The 17,695-nt window shown below is 47.1% G+C and overlaps 3 protein-coding genes across 14 annotated transcripts in view; 1 reads left to right on the top strand and 2 right to left on the bottom strand.

Moving 5' to 3' along the window:
- The window catches only part of LOC144682565 (BTB/POZ domain-containing protein KCTD14-like), a 1,380,231-nt gene that overhangs the window by 721,001 nt on the left and 641,535 nt on the right, over positions 1 to 17,695 (bottom strand). The gene's annotated exons all lie outside the window — the stretch shown is intronic.
- The window catches only part of ints4 (integrator complex subunit 4), a 445,537-nt gene that overhangs the window by 291,985 nt on the left and 135,857 nt on the right, over positions 1 to 17,695 (bottom strand). The window lies entirely within an intron of this gene.
- Positions 1 to 17,695, top strand: part of aamdc (adipogenesis associated, Mth938 domain containing) — a 112,085-nt gene that overhangs the window by 40,874 nt on the left and 53,516 nt on the right. For 4 of the 10 annotated variants that reach the window (XR_013577073.1, XR_013577074.1, XR_013577075.1 and 1 more), the window contains exon 1: positions 16,089 to 16,468. The exons of 2 other annotated variants lie outside the window; for them this stretch is intronic. Coding sequence is in view for 5 of the 8 variants with exons in the window: in XM_078544998.1 (XP_078401124.1) it covers positions 16,106 to 16,468 (363 nt within the window). In the remaining 3 variants the exon portion in view is untranslated. Of the gene's footprint in view, positions 1 to 6,607; positions 9,513 to 16,088; positions 16,469 to 17,695 lie in introns of those variants that run through there. 4 more of the 10 variants (XM_078545004.1, XM_078545003.1, XM_078545002.1 and 1 more) reach the window with 4 other exon arrangements.

Below are 17,695 nucleotides of genomic sequence, written 5' to 3'. Positions count from 1 at the left end.
TCTCAAAATCTAACAAGTTCCAGCTCTCTGACATTCTTGTGTTTCTATGACTGTCCTGAGTCAAAAATGGCGGCTCATCGATGAAGGAGGTTGCAGTTGAGATGGGTCACCACATGATGGCAGCGTTAGCCACCTGATGTCAGTAACACGCTTGGGTCTGCGTAGAATCTGAATTCAAATGTCATTGCTTCTACTCTTCAACCCAGTCTTTCTTGTGGAGTAAAAGATGAGCCCTGTGAACGTGGACGTTGTACCCTGTCAACGGTTTTTCTGATTTCGCCAAGCTTTGTAACAGAACCTAAGATCCCACAGCACTATTCATAATGTAAGATCATAAGAAATAAGAGCAGGAGTAGGCCATTCGGCCCCTCGAGCCTGCTCTGCCAGTCAATAGGATCATGGCTGATCTGATTGTGGCCTTAACTCCACTTTCCTGTCTGTCCCCCTCCTCAAATCCCTTGACTCCCTTGTCGATCACAAATCCGTCTAACTCAGCCTTGAATGTATTCAATGACCCAGACCCCACTACTCACTGGGGAAGAGGTTTACAAAGACTAATAACCCTCTGAGAGAAGAAATTCTTCCACATCTCCATCTTAAACGGAAGATCCTTCATTTTGAAACTGTGGCCCCAAAGTTCTAGATCTCACCACGAGGGGAAACATCGTCTCAGCATCCACCCCTGTCAAGCCCCCTTCAGAATCTTCTATGTTTGATTGAGATTCTTCTAAACTCCAATGAGGTATAGGCCCAAACTGCTCACCCATTCGAAGAAAAGCAAGGGAGTTCTCCCCTGTGAACTGGCCAACGTTTATCCATGAACCAACACGAATTAAAATTAAAACAAAAGATAAAAGCAAAATACTGCGGATGCTGGAAATCTGAAACAAAAACAAAAATAGCTGGAAAAACTCAGCGGGTCTGGCAGCGTCTGCGGAGAGGAAGACAGAGTTAACGTTTCGAGTCCGTATGACTCTTCATCAGAGCTGAGGAAAAATAGACATGAATTAAAACAAAGCAGTTTATCTGGTCATTTACCACGTAGCTGTTTGTGGTGGGAGCTTCCTGTGAGCAAATTGGCTGCCACGTTTCCTACGTTACAACAGTGACCATACTTCAAAAATAACTTAATTGGCTGTGAGGGGCTTTGGGGCATCCTGAGATTGTGAAAGGCACCGTATAAATACAAGGCTTTCTTTTCCTGGTTCCCTCTCATCTGCCCCCTGTCCGCTTTCCTTTCAAACCCTGCGGTCATCACACCCCAGCCTTCAAAAAAAAAACCCAACTCAGCCCCTCTGCTCTTGCCAGCTACCGCCTTGTCTTCAATCCCCCTTTCCTAAAGTCATTTTGCATGTTATCAGCTCCCAAAACCACTTCTTGTTTTTTTTTTTAACCCACACTTGCACCTTTCCAATTAGGTTCCCAACCCTGCACTGGAACAGCCCTAATCAGAGCCACGTCTTCTGTGGCAAAGACAATATTACACTGTCCCTCCTCAAACTCCGGGCACCATTATATGGTTCCCCTGTTGGTGCATTTTTATTTGGATGGGGGGGGGGTGGGATTGTAAAATCTAGCGCGTAGCCTAACCGCCCACCCCGACCAGTGTCCCATTTTACAGGGAGAGGAGGAGGCGTCAGGTGGCCCACCCACCTTCGGGACTATAGAGGTCCATAAGTGGCCAGCAAATGGCCACTGAAGTGCCTCATCTCGCCCCTGCCGCTATTTTACACACAGCAGCAGGGTCCCATGCCAAGTGGGTATCCCGACAGCTTTTACTGCGTGGGCTGGAAAGTGCGGGCTGGTGTTGCGCAAGTGGTGGGGAGGGAACTTACTTTGGGTGTACCCTGTGCCCACCAGAGGCACCCTGCCCCACAAGTTCATACCCCTCCCTTTAACCCTTCCCACCCGCACCACGCCTGCTGCCCTCTCCCTCCGTATCCCTCACTGGGGCCTATCAGCCAGGCTCCATCAATACCCTAGGCTTGCCTTCAGTCCGGCTTCCACTAGCTCCTCTTCTTTGGGAACTGCCTGTAGTCCCAGCAGTGGCCACCGCTCGAACCTGGCGCTGCTGGGCCCACAGAGCTGCCAGCCAATCTGATTGGCCAGGAGTTCGCTGAGATGGGACTTGTTCCCCAGACAGGGGCGGAGCTCTCACTCTGAGCCAATTAACGCCCTGCCGAACATTAAATGGCTGCGGATCAGCTGGCATTAGTAGGAAGGCGGGGTGGGGAACTCTGCCACCTGAAAAATCCTATCCGAATCCTCCTCCCTGCCCTCCTCAACCTCTCCGCACTGTGGGAGAGCGGGCGCCGCACTGTGGGAGAGCGGGCGCCGCACTGTGGGAGAGCGGGCGCCGCACTGTGGGAGAGCGGGCGCCGCACTGTGGGAGAGCGGGCGCCGCACTGTGGGAGAGCGAGCGCCGCACTGTGGGAGAGCGGGCGCCGCACTGTGGGAGAGCGGGCGCCGCACTGTGGGAGAGCGGGCGCCGCACTGTGGGAGAGCGGGCGCCGCACTGTGGGAGAGCGGGCGCCGCACTGTGGGAGAGCGGGCGCCGCACTGTGGGAGAGCGGGCGCCGCACTGTGGGAGAGCGGGCGCCGCACTGTGGGAGAGCGGGCGCCGCACTGTGGGAGAGCGGGCGCCGCACTGTGGGAGAGCGGGCGCCGCACTGTGGGAGAGCGGGCGCCGCACTGTGGGAGAGCGGGCGCCGCACTGTGGGAGAGCGGGCGCCGCACTGTGGGAGAGCGGGCGCCGCACTGTGGGAGAGCGGGCGCCGCACTGTGGGAGAGCGGGCGCCGCACTGTGGGAGAGCGGGCGCCGCACTGTGGGAGAGCGGGCGCCGCACTGTGGGAGAGCGGGCGCCGCACTGTGGGAGAGCGAGCGCCGCACTGTGGGAGAGCGAGCGCCGCACTGTGGGAGAGCGAGCGCCGCACTGTGGGAGAGCGAGCGCTGAGGGAGTGCCGCACTGTCGGGGGATCTGTACTGAAGGAGCACTGCAGTCAGAGGATAAGCTTTTTTTTCTCTAGAAGAGCCATTGTTGCTTTACTGAATCATTACTTAACCCACTGGACTTTTTAAATTAAATAAAGAGATGATCATTATGATTTGTAAAAGGGCTAATGACAGTGATACTGGCTCTCTTTAATACATGGTACAGACAATGTGCAGACTGAAGTAACATTAAATTAACATTTATTTAGAGTTAATAGTAAAATATTAGTGTTTCATAATTGGATCTCATCGACTGATTGCCTGACTCTCCTTCCATTTCCCATTAACAGCGTAAGCCAGCAGAGCCATTCTGATAAAGATCAGATCATTTAATTTTGTGATGTAGGTTGTGGGATAAATATTGCCCCAGCATACCAAGGAAAACTCCCCTGCTCTTCGTAAAAGTGCCAAAGAATCTTTTATGCCCACCTGAGAAGGCAGACAGGGTCTCAATTTAACCCACCATCCGTAAAACAGCACCTCCGATGGTGCAGCACTCCCTCAAGCGGGATGTGGCAAACCATACTCCATGCTCAAGTCTCAGGAACCCACAACCTCCTGACTCAAGAGGCGAGAGGGCTACCCACTGAGCCATGGCTGACAGTTTTGTCACAGGGCTGGCAGAGAATGGATTCCTGATGCCTTCAGCAGATTTCAGCTCCCCAGACTCAATATTAGGGAATATTAGACAGGGTTCTCACTGCTGATAGCTGTCTATCCAGCGACTCTTGTGTGAAAGTGCACGTGTGGCTATGCGCCTTGAACGATTGGACGGTGATGCCTTTGTAGTCAACTTGCCAGTGAGCATTAAGTGTTCCGATTGCTCACAAATAATGGCTGCCGGTGTACTATAACAGCTAACCGTTGCCAGCCTGGAAGTAAGCTCCAGGCAGAGGCGCAGACCAACTTTGCAAGATCAAAACCCTTTCTCTTCATTTCCTTCACCGATTCTATCCAAGTGCCAGAATTGTGATGAGCTCACACAAGAAACAATGCATCAGAACCACTTTGGAAGTTGCAAGACCCATTGAATTATGCAAATACGTGTGCATAGATAGAAGTGGAGAGCTGTGGCAGGGGATGTGTAATGAATCTTGTCCCACACCTCAGCACGGGCTCGATGGGTTGAATGGCCTCCTTCTCTGTCTTTATGACTCTGAGATGCAGATTCCCCAGGGACAGTGACTAGGGGGCATAGATTTAACATGATTGGTAGGAGGATTCGAGGGGATATGAGGAAAAGGTGTTTCACCCAGAGGGTGGTAGGAGTCTGGAACTCACTGCCTAAAAGGATAGTGGAGCCAGAAACCCTTAACTATTGAGAAGGTGTCTGGACATGCACCTGAAGTCCTGTAACCTCCGGGACTACGGGCCAAGTGCTGGAAAATGGGTAAATTTCCTAAATATCTGAAAAGGAGGAATCTACACAGATGTGGGGAGAGGGTGGGGGAGTGGCAGAGTGTGAGTTGCTCTTCAGAAAAAATTTTTCCTCACCTCTCTCTAAAATGTGCGACCCCTTATTTTTAAACAGCGATCCTTCGTTCTAGATTTTCCAACAAGAGGAAACATCCTCTCCATATCCACCCTGTCAAGACCCCCAATTAAATTGCCTCTTACTCTTCTAAATTCCAGTGGATACAAGCCTAACCTGTTCAGCCTTTCCTCATAAGACAACCCGCCCATTCCTGGTATTAGTCTGGGAAACCTTCTCTGAACTGTTTCTAATACATTTACATCTTTCTTTAAATAAGAAGATACGTACTGTACACAATACTCCAGATGTGGTCTCACCAATGCCCTGTGCAACTGAAGCTTAACCTCCCTACTTTTGTATTCAATTCCCCTCACAATAAATGATAACATTCTATTAGTTTTCCTAATTACCTGCTGTACCTGCATACTAACCTTTTGTGATTCATGCACTAGGACACCCAGATCCCTCTGAATCTCAGAAGTCTATAATCTCTCACCATTTAGATAATAAGCTTTTTTACTCTTCCTACCAAAACGAATGATTTCACATTTTTCACATTGTTACAGCACAAGGAGGCCATTCAGCCCATCATGTCTGTGCTGGCTCTCCTGCGGGGCCGTGAGTCTTTGGAACTCTCTTCCTCAAGAGGCGGTGGAAGCAGAGTCTTTGAATATTTTTAAGGCAGAGCGAGATAGATTCTTGATTAACAAGGGGGTGAAAGGTTATTGGGGGTAGGCAGGAATGTGGGGTTGAGGTTACATTCAGATCAGTTATGATCTTATTGAATGGCGGAGCAGGCTCGAGGGGCCGAGTGGCCTACTCTTGCTCCTAATTTGTATGTATGTTTGTAATTATATTCTATGAATGGAGGAGGAGGCTCAAAGGGCCATATGGCAGCACCTATATCTTATGCTGTCTCCTTTTAAGACGCTCCTTAAACCTACTTTGTTGACTCATCTGTCCAAATATCTCAAGTGCCTTTGTGTAAAGTTTTGTCTGATCACACTCCTGTGAGGTACCTTGGAATGTTTTACTATGTTAAAGACACTATGTAAATACAAATTGTTGTTGCTAGAGTAATATAGGATAATGGGCCAGCAGCCATGAAAGTAACCAGTTACAAATGAAAAACAAAAACAAAAATACCTGGACAAACTCAGCAGGTCTGGCAGCATCTGCGGAGAGGAGCACAGTTAACGTTTCGAGTCCGAATGACCCTTCAACAGAACTAAGGAAAAATAGAAGAGAGGTGAAATATAAGCTCGTTTGGCAGGGGGGGTGGTGGGACAAGTAGAGCTGGATAGAGGGCCAGTGATAGGTGAAGATAACCAAAAGATGTCACAGACAAAAGGACAAAGGTGCTGAAGGTAGTGATATTATCTAAGGAATGTGCTAATTAAGGGTAGAAAGCAGGACGAGCAAGGTACAGATAGCCCTAGTGGGGGTGGGGTGTGGTGAAGGGAAGGAATCGAAAAAGGCTAAAAGGTAGAGATAAAACAATGGATGGAAATACATTTAAAAATAATGGAAATAGGTGGGAAAAGAAAAATCTATATTAATTATTGGAAAAAAGGGGGGCAATCGGAAAGGGGGTGGGGATGGAGGGACACATTCCTTAGATAATATCACCACCTTCAACACCTCTTTGTCCTATTGTCTGTGACATCTTTTGGTTATCTCCACCTATCACTGGCCCTCTATCCAGCTCTACTTGTCCCACCCACCCCCCCTTAAACCAGCTTATATTTCACCTCTCTTCTATTTTTACTTAGTTCTGTTCAAGGGTCATTCGGACTCGAAACGTTAACTGTGTTCCTCTCCGCAGATGCTGCCAGACCTGCTGAGTTTTTCCAGGTATTTTTGTTTCTGTTTTGGATTTCCAGCATCCGCAGTGTTTTGCTTTTATCTTAGCAGTTACAAATGAAGTTCAGGAAAGGTGCCAGAGGGAACATTTTAACTTAAGAAGTCATTCCAGACAAAGTACTGAAGGCCCAGTCATGAGAGATACTCAATGCACACCTGATTGCTAGGATGGGAGCTGACCAATACTAGAGGGTCAAGGTTCAGCGGCCAACCAAAGTGGTGTTTCTCACCCTTGACCTCTCTCTCTCTCTCTCTCTCTTTGTTTTTCTCCTTTGCAGGTTCCCTCTAGAACGCTGGAGTATCTTAAGAAGAAAGGGGTAGAGGTGAAAGTCCTTCAGACGGAGGAGGCTGTACGAGAGTACAACTTGTTGGCCAGTCGTGGTGCACGAGTTGGAGGAGTCTTCCATTCCACTTGTTAAAACAACAAGCCAAACAATGGGAGGTTCCCTGACAACATGTTAAGCCCAGTGTGACTTCCTTTGGCCTCATTGCCATTTTCTTTTCAGTGTGTGGTTTGAATTATTTAAACAGGAAGAGAAAAGGCTTTAAAGGGTGTGAATGCATTATGTCTTGTAATACATAAAAGCGATTCCCGTTTAAAACAGGACTTTCTAGTCTCCGTGTCGGCTGCCGGTAGTTTGGTCATTCAAAGGGGGATAACCGAAGAGTAATTTTTACTCGTTGCACTTGGAATATTTCCTTTTTTTGTCAAAAGCGTGCTTTGGGAGACCTTGCCCCCTCCCCGCTGTTTCATCAGTCGTGAGTAACTTGGTTTCCCATATTGGGTATGCATGAGGGAACCGAGTGCAGAGATCCTATTTCAGGCGGGTGCTAGTGGAACGTGAGTAGTGGGTGATGGAGCTGGTTTTCCGTTTACAGGGTGCTAGTTTCGATGGTGAACGTCCCCCTTGTGACCGTGCGTGAGTGGGTCAATCCTGCAATTGCACTGAGCTATATGTTCAACGTCCTGTCCCTACTCTGCATCATTTTAAATTGTACCTTTTGCTTTTTGGCCTTGTGATGATTCCTCAAGTTGATTTTTTTTTTGTGTTGTTGAAGATTTCCTAAAACTTGTACCCATTATCTAGCAGGTCCTACAATCGGCTTGAAATGCACCACGTACCCTGTGAAGTATGAGCAGGCAGCAAGTGGGGAATGAATTTGCAACCACACTCTGCTGAGTCAGACCACTTTCAGATCAGCTGGGATGAAATGGGTAGCAGGGGTTTACTCTTCCTGGCCAATATTCATCCTCCAAGGGGAGGTGGTGGCGTAGTGGTAATGTCACTGGACTAGTAATCCTGAGCTAATGCTCCGGGGAACATGGATTCAAATCCTACCACAGCAACCGGTGGAATTTAAATTCAATTAGTAAATCTGGAATATAAAGCTAGTCTTGTTGAATCACCCTTAGTGATCAATTATTGTTTAAAAACCCATCTGGTTCGCTAATGTCCTTTAGGGAAGGAAATCTGCCATTTCTGCCTGGTCTGGCCTACATGTGATTGCAGACCCCCAGTAATGGCCTAGCAGGCCACCCTGTTCAAGGGCATTTAGGGATGGTAAACAACTGCTGGCCTTGTCAGCGATGCCCACATCTCATGAAAGAACAAAGAAAGGAAACACCAACAAGACAGGTGAAATTGGACATGAATGGGAGACACGGTATGCAGTGCTCGCATGTTGTATGCACTGCCTGATTTTTTGTTTTTGGTACTACTGACTTCAGTAAAACTCTATCAAGCGTGTGGGATAGAGGTTCCAAAAAGTTATTCCATCTCATTTATTACCCTCCTGCATGTCCGATTTCATCGTTATCTGGTCATTATCACATTGCTGTTTGTGGGACCTTGCTGTGTGCAAATTGGTTGCCGCGTTTCCTACATTTGCAACACTTCAAAAGTACTTAATTGACGGTAAGGCCTTTCGGAACATCCCGAGGTGGTAAACGGCGCTATATAAATTCATTGTTCTTGAAATTAGAATTTGCAAAATGATTTGTTTGGCCTCTGATGGTGGACTGGGCAAGTACGGTACCTGGTGTGGGGCTCAACCCTAAAGACCAGGAAAGTCGCAGGTTCAATCACTTCCTCTGTCAGGAATTAGCTGTCCTCAGTTGGGGCATGGGGCAGTAGCACAGAGCGCTATGTCTGGTTCCGGGAGCTTTGAGCTATGGAGAGGGAGGAAGTCAGTCAGAGTTCACTTGCCTGATTGCAATCCAATCCTCACCTCCTGGAAGCCACTCATGTATTGGTAAGGATAGGACTGGGCAATAGAACAATAGTATTATGTTGGCCTCATGATTGATCATCACCAGGCAATTCGCAGGCCCGGTTTTTATCTTGCTGAGATAATAGAACACCTGTGTACCAATAGAACTGTATCCTAACACACGTCTATTGTTTGAGGAAGAGGATAATATTACATGAGGAGGAGGATAAATTAATGAATTATGAGAGTCACCTTAGTAGCAGCATTCTTGTCTCTAAGCGCACAGTACAGGTTGATGTGCCCAGTGCAGTACTGAGGGAGTGCTGCACTATCAGAGGCACCATCTTGGGTAGACATAAAGGAACCCATGGCAATCCTTAAGGAAGTGCATGAGAGTTCTCCTGATATTCAAGGTAACACACCTTTTATCCAATGTCACTAAATAACAGATTAACTGAAGAATTATGACATTAATATTTCTGGGAGCTTGCTGTGCACAATATAGCTTCAACGTTTCCTACATTACAACAGTGACTACACTTCTAAGCAAAAACTTAATTGGCTGTGAAGTGATTTGGGATGTCCTGAGGATCTGAAAGGTGCGATATAAAATGCAGGCTATTTTTCTCGCTATTCCTCCAGACCTTTTTATTCTGCATGCACTGAATGTCTAATGAGGATCAGTTTTATTTTTTAACACAGCCATTAGAGTGATTTACAGCACGAATGAGGACATTTGGCCCATTGAACCTATGCCAGCTCTCCATGGAAGTAATACAAAGCAATTTTAAAAATGACGTCAGAACTGGTGCATGTAAAGCTCTGAGCCACTGTTCATAGTGGGACATGGGAATTGATGTTTTTTATGTCAAAGTATGTTTTATCACTGGCATGGAAAGTGATAAAATACTGAAAGGAATTGTAGATGTACTTATGAATTAACTGCAATAAAGGCACACAGTGTTCACTTGGCCTCTTGATTATTTTTAAATTTGTAGCCACATGACAGGAGTGACAACTCTGGGCAGTTTCCTGGAAGTTTTGTCACGTAACTTCCACCACCAAAGCCCTTCTGCTATTGGTCCGTCCTCCAGGTGCACCTACCCTCCTTCAGCCAATCGGACAGGGAACAGACTCCATTAGCCAACTGGATTAACGTTGACTTGTTGGTGAATGAGCCTTTATTCCCCCTCAGCTTCTATACTTTGAACACTTTCAGCTATTAGTGATAAAAAGAAAGTAAGGGAAATAAAACCACAATTTTGTTTTCATTTTATGACTTTTGGCCCCAGAGTTCTCCCACAGCGGCATCGAGTGTCAGTCATGCCTCGGTTCTCGCCTCAGAGTCAGAAAGCTTTGCATTCGCAAGTCCCACTCCAAAAACTTGAGCATCTAACCCACGCTGGCACTCGAGTGCAGGACTGAGGAAGTGCTGCACTGGTGGTGGTGTACAGAAGGTCAAAATCAGAGGTCTAACGGTAACGGGAATGGACGAAGGAGGTTACAAAGGGGGTGAAGTCATGGATAGATTTGTGGATGAAGGTTAAGATTTTAAATTTCAGCCTTCAGCCCCCTTTACTTCTCTGGAAGAACCTCCTTAAAACCGTGGCCCTTATCAAAACCTTCAGTCAGTTATCTAAAATGTCTTCAATCGTTCAGTTTCTGTTCCATTTTTCCCTTCCTTCGAGACATTTATTCAATTTTTTATTTGTTTTTGGGATGTGGTTAACAAAAGAGAATTTACTGCCCAACCCTGGTTGCTTTGAGGTTATCAGGAGTCAAATCCTATGAGATTACTGAGTACAGTAGCATAGTGGTTAAATTACTGGATTTGTAATCCAGATACCTGGAGGAGTTGAGTTCAAATTCCACCATGGTATTTATATTGAATTAAATAAATTTGGATTAAAAACTATGATTAGTAATAGTGACGATAAAACTGCTAGATTGTTATTAACGACAACTTATATTTATATAGTGCCTTTATTGAAATGAAACATAAGACCATAAGACATTGGAGCAGAAGTTAGGCCTTTCGGCCCATCGAGTCTGCTCCGCCATTCAGTCATGGCTGATAAGTTTCTCAACCCCATTCTCCCACATTCTCCCCATAATCTTTTTATCCCCTTACCAATCAAGAACCTATCTATCTCGGTCTTAAATACACTCAATGATCTGCCTCCACAGCCTTCTGTGGCAATGAATTCCATAGATTCACCACTCTCTGGCTAAAGAAGTTTCTCCTCACCTCTGTTCTAAAAGGTCTTCCCTTTACTCTGAGGCTGTGCCCTCGGGTCCTAGTCTCTCCTACTAATGGAAACATCTTCCCCACGTCCACTCTATCCAGACCTTTCAGTATTCTGTAAGTTTCAATCAGATCCCCCCCTCATCCTTCTAAACTCCATCGAGTATAGACCCAGAGTCCTCAAACGTTCCTCATATGTTAAGCCTTTCATTCCTGGGATCGTTCTCGTGAACCTCCTCTGGACCCTCTCCAGGGCCAGCACGTCCTTCCTGAGATACGTGGCCCAAAATTGCTCACAATATTCTAAATGTGGTCTGACCAGAGCCTTATAAAGCCTCAGCAGCACATACCTGCTTTTATATTCTAGTCCTCTCAAAATAAATGCCAACATTGCATTTGCCTTCCTAACTACCGACTCAACCTGTAAGTTAACCTTAAGAGAATCCTGGACTAGGACTCCCAAGTCCCTTTGCACTCCAGACTTCTGAATTCTCTCCCCATTCAGAAAATAGTCTATGCCTCTATTCTTCCTACCAAAGCGCATGACCTCAAACTTCCCCACGTTGTATTCCATCTGCCACTTCTTTGCCCATTCTCCTAACCTGTCCAAATCCTTCTGCAGCCTCCCCGCCTCCTCAATCCTACCTCTCCCTCCACCTATCTTTGTATCATCTGCAAACTTAGCCAGGATGCCCTCAGTTCCTTCATCTAGATCATTAATTTATAAAGTGAAAAGTTGTGGTCCTAACACTGACCCCTGTTGAACTCCACTAGTCACCAGCCGCCATCCTGAGAAAGACCCCCTTATCTCCACTCTCTGCCTCCTGCCAGACAGCCAATCTTCTATCCATGCTAGTACCTTGCCTCTAACACCATGGGCTCTTATCTTACTGAGCAGCCTCCTGTGCGGCACCATGTCAAAGGCCTTCTGGAAGTCCAAGTAGGTAACATCCATTGGCTCTCCTTGTCTAACCTACTCGTTACCTCCTCAAAGAATTCTAACAGATTTGTCAGGCATGACCTCCCTTGATGAAACCATGCTGACTTTGCCCTATTTTACCATGCACTTCCAAGTATTCTGAAATCTCATTCTTAATAATGGACTCTAAAATCTTACCAACGACCGAGGTCAGGCTAATCGGCCTACAATTTCTTGTCTTTTGCCTCACTCCCTTCTTAAACAGGGGGGTTACATTAGTGATTTTCAGTCCTCTGGGACCCTCCCTGACTCCAGTGATTCCTGAAAGATCACCACTAACGCCTCCACTATCTCTTCAGCTATCTCCTTCAGAACTCTGGGGTGTAATCCATCTGGTCCAGGTGATTTATCCACCTTCAGACCTTTCAGTTTTCCTAGCACTTTCTCCTTGGTAATGGCCACCATACTCACCTCTGCCCCCCGACTCTCTTGAACTTTGGGGATGTCACTCGTGTCTTCCACCGTGAAGACTGACGCAAAGTACCTATTCAGTTCCTCCGCCATTTCTTTGTTCCCCACTACTACTTCTCCAGCATCATTTTCCAGCGGCCCAATGTCCACTTTTGCCTCTCTCTTACCCTTTATATATCTAAAAAAAACTCTTGCAATCTTCTTTTATATTACTGGCTAGTTTACCCTCATATTTAATCTTCTCCCTCCTTATTTCTTTTTTAGTTGTCCTCTGTTGGTCTTTGTAGGCTTCCCAATCCCCTGGTTTCCCACTGCTCTTTGCCGCATTGTATGCTTTCTCTTTAGCTTTTATGCTGTCCCTGACTTCCCTTGTCAGCCATGGTTGCCTCATCCTCCCTTTAGTATGCTTCTTCTTCCTAGGGATGAATTTTTGCTGTGTCTCCCAAATTATTCCCAGGAACTCCTGCCATTCCTGTCTTTCCTGCTAGGCTCATATCCCAGTCAATTCTGGCCAGCTCCTCCCTCATGCCTCTGTAGTTGCCTTTATTCAACTGTAATACCGTTACATCTGATTCCAGCTTTTTCCTCTCAAATTGCAGGGTAAATTCTATCATATTATGGTCACCAAAAACATCCCAAGGCACTTCACAGGAGCATTATAAAATAAAATATGACACTGAACTACATCAGGAGATATTAGGTCAGATGACCAAAAGCTTGGTTAAAGAGGTAAGTTTTAAGAAGTGTCTCAAAGGAGGAAAGCGAAGTAGAGTGTCAGAGAGGTGTAGAGAGAGAATTCTAGAGCTTGGGGCCTAGGCAACTGAAGGGTTAGGGTTATGGTGGAGCGATTAAAATCAGGGATGCACAAGAGGTCAGAATTAGAGGAGCACAGATATCTCGGTGGGTTGTGGGGTTGGAAGAGATTACAGAGCTAGGGAGGGGCCAGGCCACAGAGGGATTTGAAAACAAAGATGAGAATTTTAAAATCAAGACGTTGCTTGACCGGAGGCCAATGTAGGTCAGCGAGCGCAGGGTTGATAGGGGAATTGGACTTGCTGCAAGGTAAGACGCGGGCAGCAAAGTTTTGGATGACCTCAAGATTACAAAGGGTAGAATGTGGGAGACCAGCCAGGAGTGCATCGGAACAGTTGAATCTAGAGTTAATGAAGGCATGGTTGATGGCTTCAGCAGCAGGTGAACTGAGGCAGGAATGAAGTAATGTTATGGTGGTGGAAATAGGAGGTCTTAGAGTTGGAAAGAATATGAGGCCAGAAGCTTATCTTGGGATCAAATGTGACATGGTTGCGAACAGACTAGCTTAATGTCAGACTGTTGCCAGGGGGAGGGATGGATTTAGTAACTGGGAATGGAGTTTGGAGCAGGAACCAAAAACAATAGCTTCAGTTTTCCCAATATTGGAAGACATTTCTGCTCCTCTGGATGTCAGATAAGTAGCCTGATAATGTAGCAAGGAGGAGTCAAAGTGAGGTAGAGCTGGGTGTTGTCAGCGTCCATGTGAAAACAAACGCCATGCCTTTGGATGACGACATCAAGATTAGGCAAATTGATGAGGAATTGCGGGATCCTATTGGGTGACACCAGAGATAAGGGTGTGGGAACAGGAAGAGAAACCATAAAAACTAATTTGGTTAACTTTTGTCCTTTGGGAAGGAAATCTGCCATCCTTACATTATAGATCTGACCTACATGCGATTCCATAATGGCCTAGCAGGCACTCGGTTGTATTCAAAAAAGTGGCTCCCCACCACCATCTCATGGGCAATTATGGATTGGGGATAAATGTTGGCCTAGCCAGTGATATCTACAACCCAAAAACTTCGGGGGGGGGCGGGGAGAGGCAGTCTTTAAGAGAGGGAGAAGAAAATCTTTTGTTGGGAGTGAAAATCAGAGTCACAAGGACCCAAAACGTTAACTCTGTTTTTCTCTCCACAGCTGTCAGACCTGCCGAGTTTTTTTCCAGCATTTTTTGTTTTTGTTTCAGATTTTCAGCATCCGCTGTATTTTGCTTTTAGAATTAAAGCAAACGTGACCTAAGTAAGAGCCTTTGCATTGTTGATTGGCTGGGACAGGGCTCCAGGTGAGTGACTGGTTCATAGGTTCAAGGTGATTGGCCGGTGTAGGGCACTAGGTGATTGGTTGGTGTAGGGCTCCGGGTGATTGGCTGGTGTAGGGCTCCAGGTGATTGGCTGGTTTAGGGCTCCCAGGTGATTGGCCCGTGTAGGGCTCCCAGGTGATTGGCCGGTGTAGGGCTCCAGGTGATTGGCTGGTGTAGGGCTCCGGGTGATTGGTTGGTGTAGGGCTCCAGCTGATTGGTTGGCGTAGGGCTCCAGGTGATTGGCTGGTGTAGGGCTCCGGGTGATTGGTTGGTGTAGGGCTCCAGCTGATTGTTTGGTGTAGGGCTCAAGGTGATTGGCTGGTGTAGGGCTCCCAGGTGATTGGCCGGTGTAGGGCTCCAGGTGATTGGCCGGTGTAGGGCTCCAGGTGATTGTTTGGTTTAGGGCTCCAGGTGATTGGCTGGTGTAGGGCTCCAGGTGATTGTTTGGTGTAGGGCTCCAGGTGATTGTTTGGTGTAGGGCTCCAGGTGATTGGCCGGTGTAGGGCTCCAGGTGATTGTTTGGTTTAGGGCTCCAGGTGATTGTTTGGTGTAGGGCTCCAGGTGATTGTTTGGTTTAGGGCTCCAGGTGATTGTTTGGTTTAGGACTCCAGGTGATTGGCCGGTGTAGGGCTCCAGGTGATTGTTTGGTTTAGGGCTCCAGGTGATTGGTGTAGGGCTCCAGGTGATTGTTTGGTGTAGGGCTCCAGGTGATTGTTTGGTGTAGGGCTCCAGGTGATTGTTTGGTTTAGGGCTCCAGGTGATTGTTTGGTTTAGGGCTCCAGGTGATTGGCCGGTGTAGGGCTCCAGGTGATTGGCCGGTGTAGGGCTCCAGGTGATTGTTTGGTTTAGGGCTCCAGGTGATTGGCCGGTGTAGGGCTCCAGGTGATTGGCCGGTACAGGGCTCCAGGTGATTGGCTGATACAGGGCTCTAGGTGATTGGCTGGTACAGGGCTCCAGGTGATTGGTTGGCGTAGGGCTCCAGGTACATGGCCTCAGGTGGGCCGAGCGTTTGCCTTTCTGTCAGAGCGATGGGTGGGAACAGCCATGAAGCAGCAGCCACCGGCGATTGAGCCACTCGGCATTGTCAGGAGCCGAGGGAGAAGCAGCAGTGGGCGGTGGGTATACCTGCGAGCCACCTTTAAGCGGAACTTTTCACAGCTGGAGAGGGGGGGGAGCGCACCCAGGTCGAGTCCAGCCTGACTCAGCCACAGCAACTCCCTCTCTCTCCCTCTCTCTCTCTCTCTGGAATTCCTCCTGCCTCAGCGTGTGTGGGAACAATCCGAAAATAAAACAGCCTGGAAATCTCACCGGGGAGAGAGGAAAATGCGAATTATTGTAGAGATTTGGATATTTAATGAGAAGTAAGGTTTAATGACTTTTTTTTTGGATCCTAAACGTCGAGTCGACATCTCCTCTAAATGACTTCCGATCAAAAGGGAGTAATTTATAGGCTAAAAAAATCCTTTATTTTGCAAATGCCCTTTCTTCGTGTTTCATACTTTTGTGGACAGCTGATGGATTGATTCTGATGGAGATAGGTTGGTGTAACTTTGCAACTGTAAAGTTTTTTTTTTAATGTCAAATGATATTTTTCCAAAGGACCAGGAACAATGTAAGGAGGAGGTTCCCTTTTGTAATTAAATCGAGCCCATGAGCCCTGCCAGCCAGCCTGGGGAAATTTAATCTTGAAAAAGGCTGAGAAGAGCCAGGTTTCATTTTGTTCTGCTTGTGTGCCCTGGACAGTTCCAGGTACGTCTGTGGTCTGGTTTTGGCTTCCCCGCCGGCGCTGCTTTTGGTATTGGTCTTGACTGAAGATGGCCAGACTAGAGCTGGACCACATCTTGGACACGGTGTACGGTGGGGTGGACCCCAACATCACCGGCAACGGTGGGGAGGAGTGTGCTGCCTTCCTCTCTGTCGGTCAGCGGGCCCTGGAGACCATCATCATGATCGCCGTCTCCTTGCTGCAAATCGGGGTGTCCTACAGGAAAATCAGAGGTGGCTTTCGGGAGCACTGGACACGAGAAGCATTGTCACAGCAACGAGAGGAGACTCTGGGGAAAAACCTCCTGCAGGCTGCCCTATGCTTGACTTTTGGCTTGGAGGTTGGATTCAAGTGTGCTACCAAAACTCTCATCTATTTACTGAATCCTTGCCATGTTGTTACTGCCCTGCAGGTATGTTGTTTTGTCACCCTTAAACTTATTTTACTTTAGGTGCCTCATCTACTTTGGTAAAAAGGTGGGGGGGGAGCGGAAAAGGCTTGCATTTATATAGCGTTTTCACAATCACCAGATGTCTCAAAGTGCTTTACTGCTAATGAAATACTTTCTGAAGTGTAGTCATTGTTGTACTGTAGGAAATGCGGCAGCCAATTTACACACAGGAAACTCCCACAAACAGCAATGTGATAACGATCAGATATTCTGGGGGTTTTTAAGTGTTTATTGGGTGGAAAATATTGGCCATGACACTGGAAGTAACTCCTCTGGTGCCATGTGATCTTTTACACCCACCCAAGCAGGCAGACAGGTTTAACTTTTCATCTGCTAGTGCCATGCTCCCTCAGTACTGCGCTGAAGTGTCAGTCTTGATTTTTGTGCTCGATCCCTGGAGTGGGTCTTGAACCCAGGACCTTGTGATTCAGAGGCAAATGTGCTACTGCTGATACTAATAGTATTTTTGAGAAACGTTTTGAGGGGAAGATTGGTAAGCGCCAGAGTGGAGTAAGGATTAGAAGGATATGTTGATGGGGGGTTAGATAAGGAACAGGAGGAGACTTGTGTGGAGCTTAAACACTGGCATGGACCAGATGAGTTGTTTCTGTGTCAATTGTGTGTGTGTGTGTGTCGGTGTGTTACAGTTCACTCGAAGTCTGAGTTGCTGTGGTAACATGCACTTTTACATGTATGTCGTAGTCTGGAGCTATGGATAGTGATGGTAGAGGCTTCAGCTTTCTTTCCATCAGATGGCTGGCCAGGAATCTCTCCCGCTCTTACCGCCTGCTGTTGGCAAGTGTTGGAAGGATTTGCAACCTGTTTGGTTGTGTTATGAACATACCTTCCTTGGTCAATACGTCCTGGGGTGGGACCTGAACCCAGAGCTTCTCGTTCAGAGGCAGGAATGTTACCCATTGTGTTTTTCTTTTTTTTATTTGTTCGTGGGATGTGGGCATCACTGGCTAGGCCAGCATTTATTGCCCATCCCTAATTGCCCTTGTCCGGAGGGCATTTAAGAGTTAACCACAGATTTCCTTCCCTAAAGGACATTAGTGAACCAGATGGGTTTTTACAACAATCACCGATAGTTTCATGGTCATTATTAGACTTTTAATTCCAGATTTTTAGTGAATTCAAATTCCACCATCTGCCATGGCAGGATTTGAACCCAGGTTCCCAGAGCAA

Source organism: Cetorhinus maximus, chromosome 7 (assembly GCF_964194155.1).
Source record: "Cetorhinus maximus chromosome 7, sCetMax3.hap1.1, whole genome shotgun sequence".
Lineage (NCBI taxonomy): Eukaryota > Metazoa > Chordata > Chondrichthyes > Lamniformes > Cetorhinidae > Cetorhinus > Cetorhinus maximus.
Note: the sequence above shows the minus strand (reverse complement) of the source record. Positions and strands in the feature narration are given on the sequence as shown.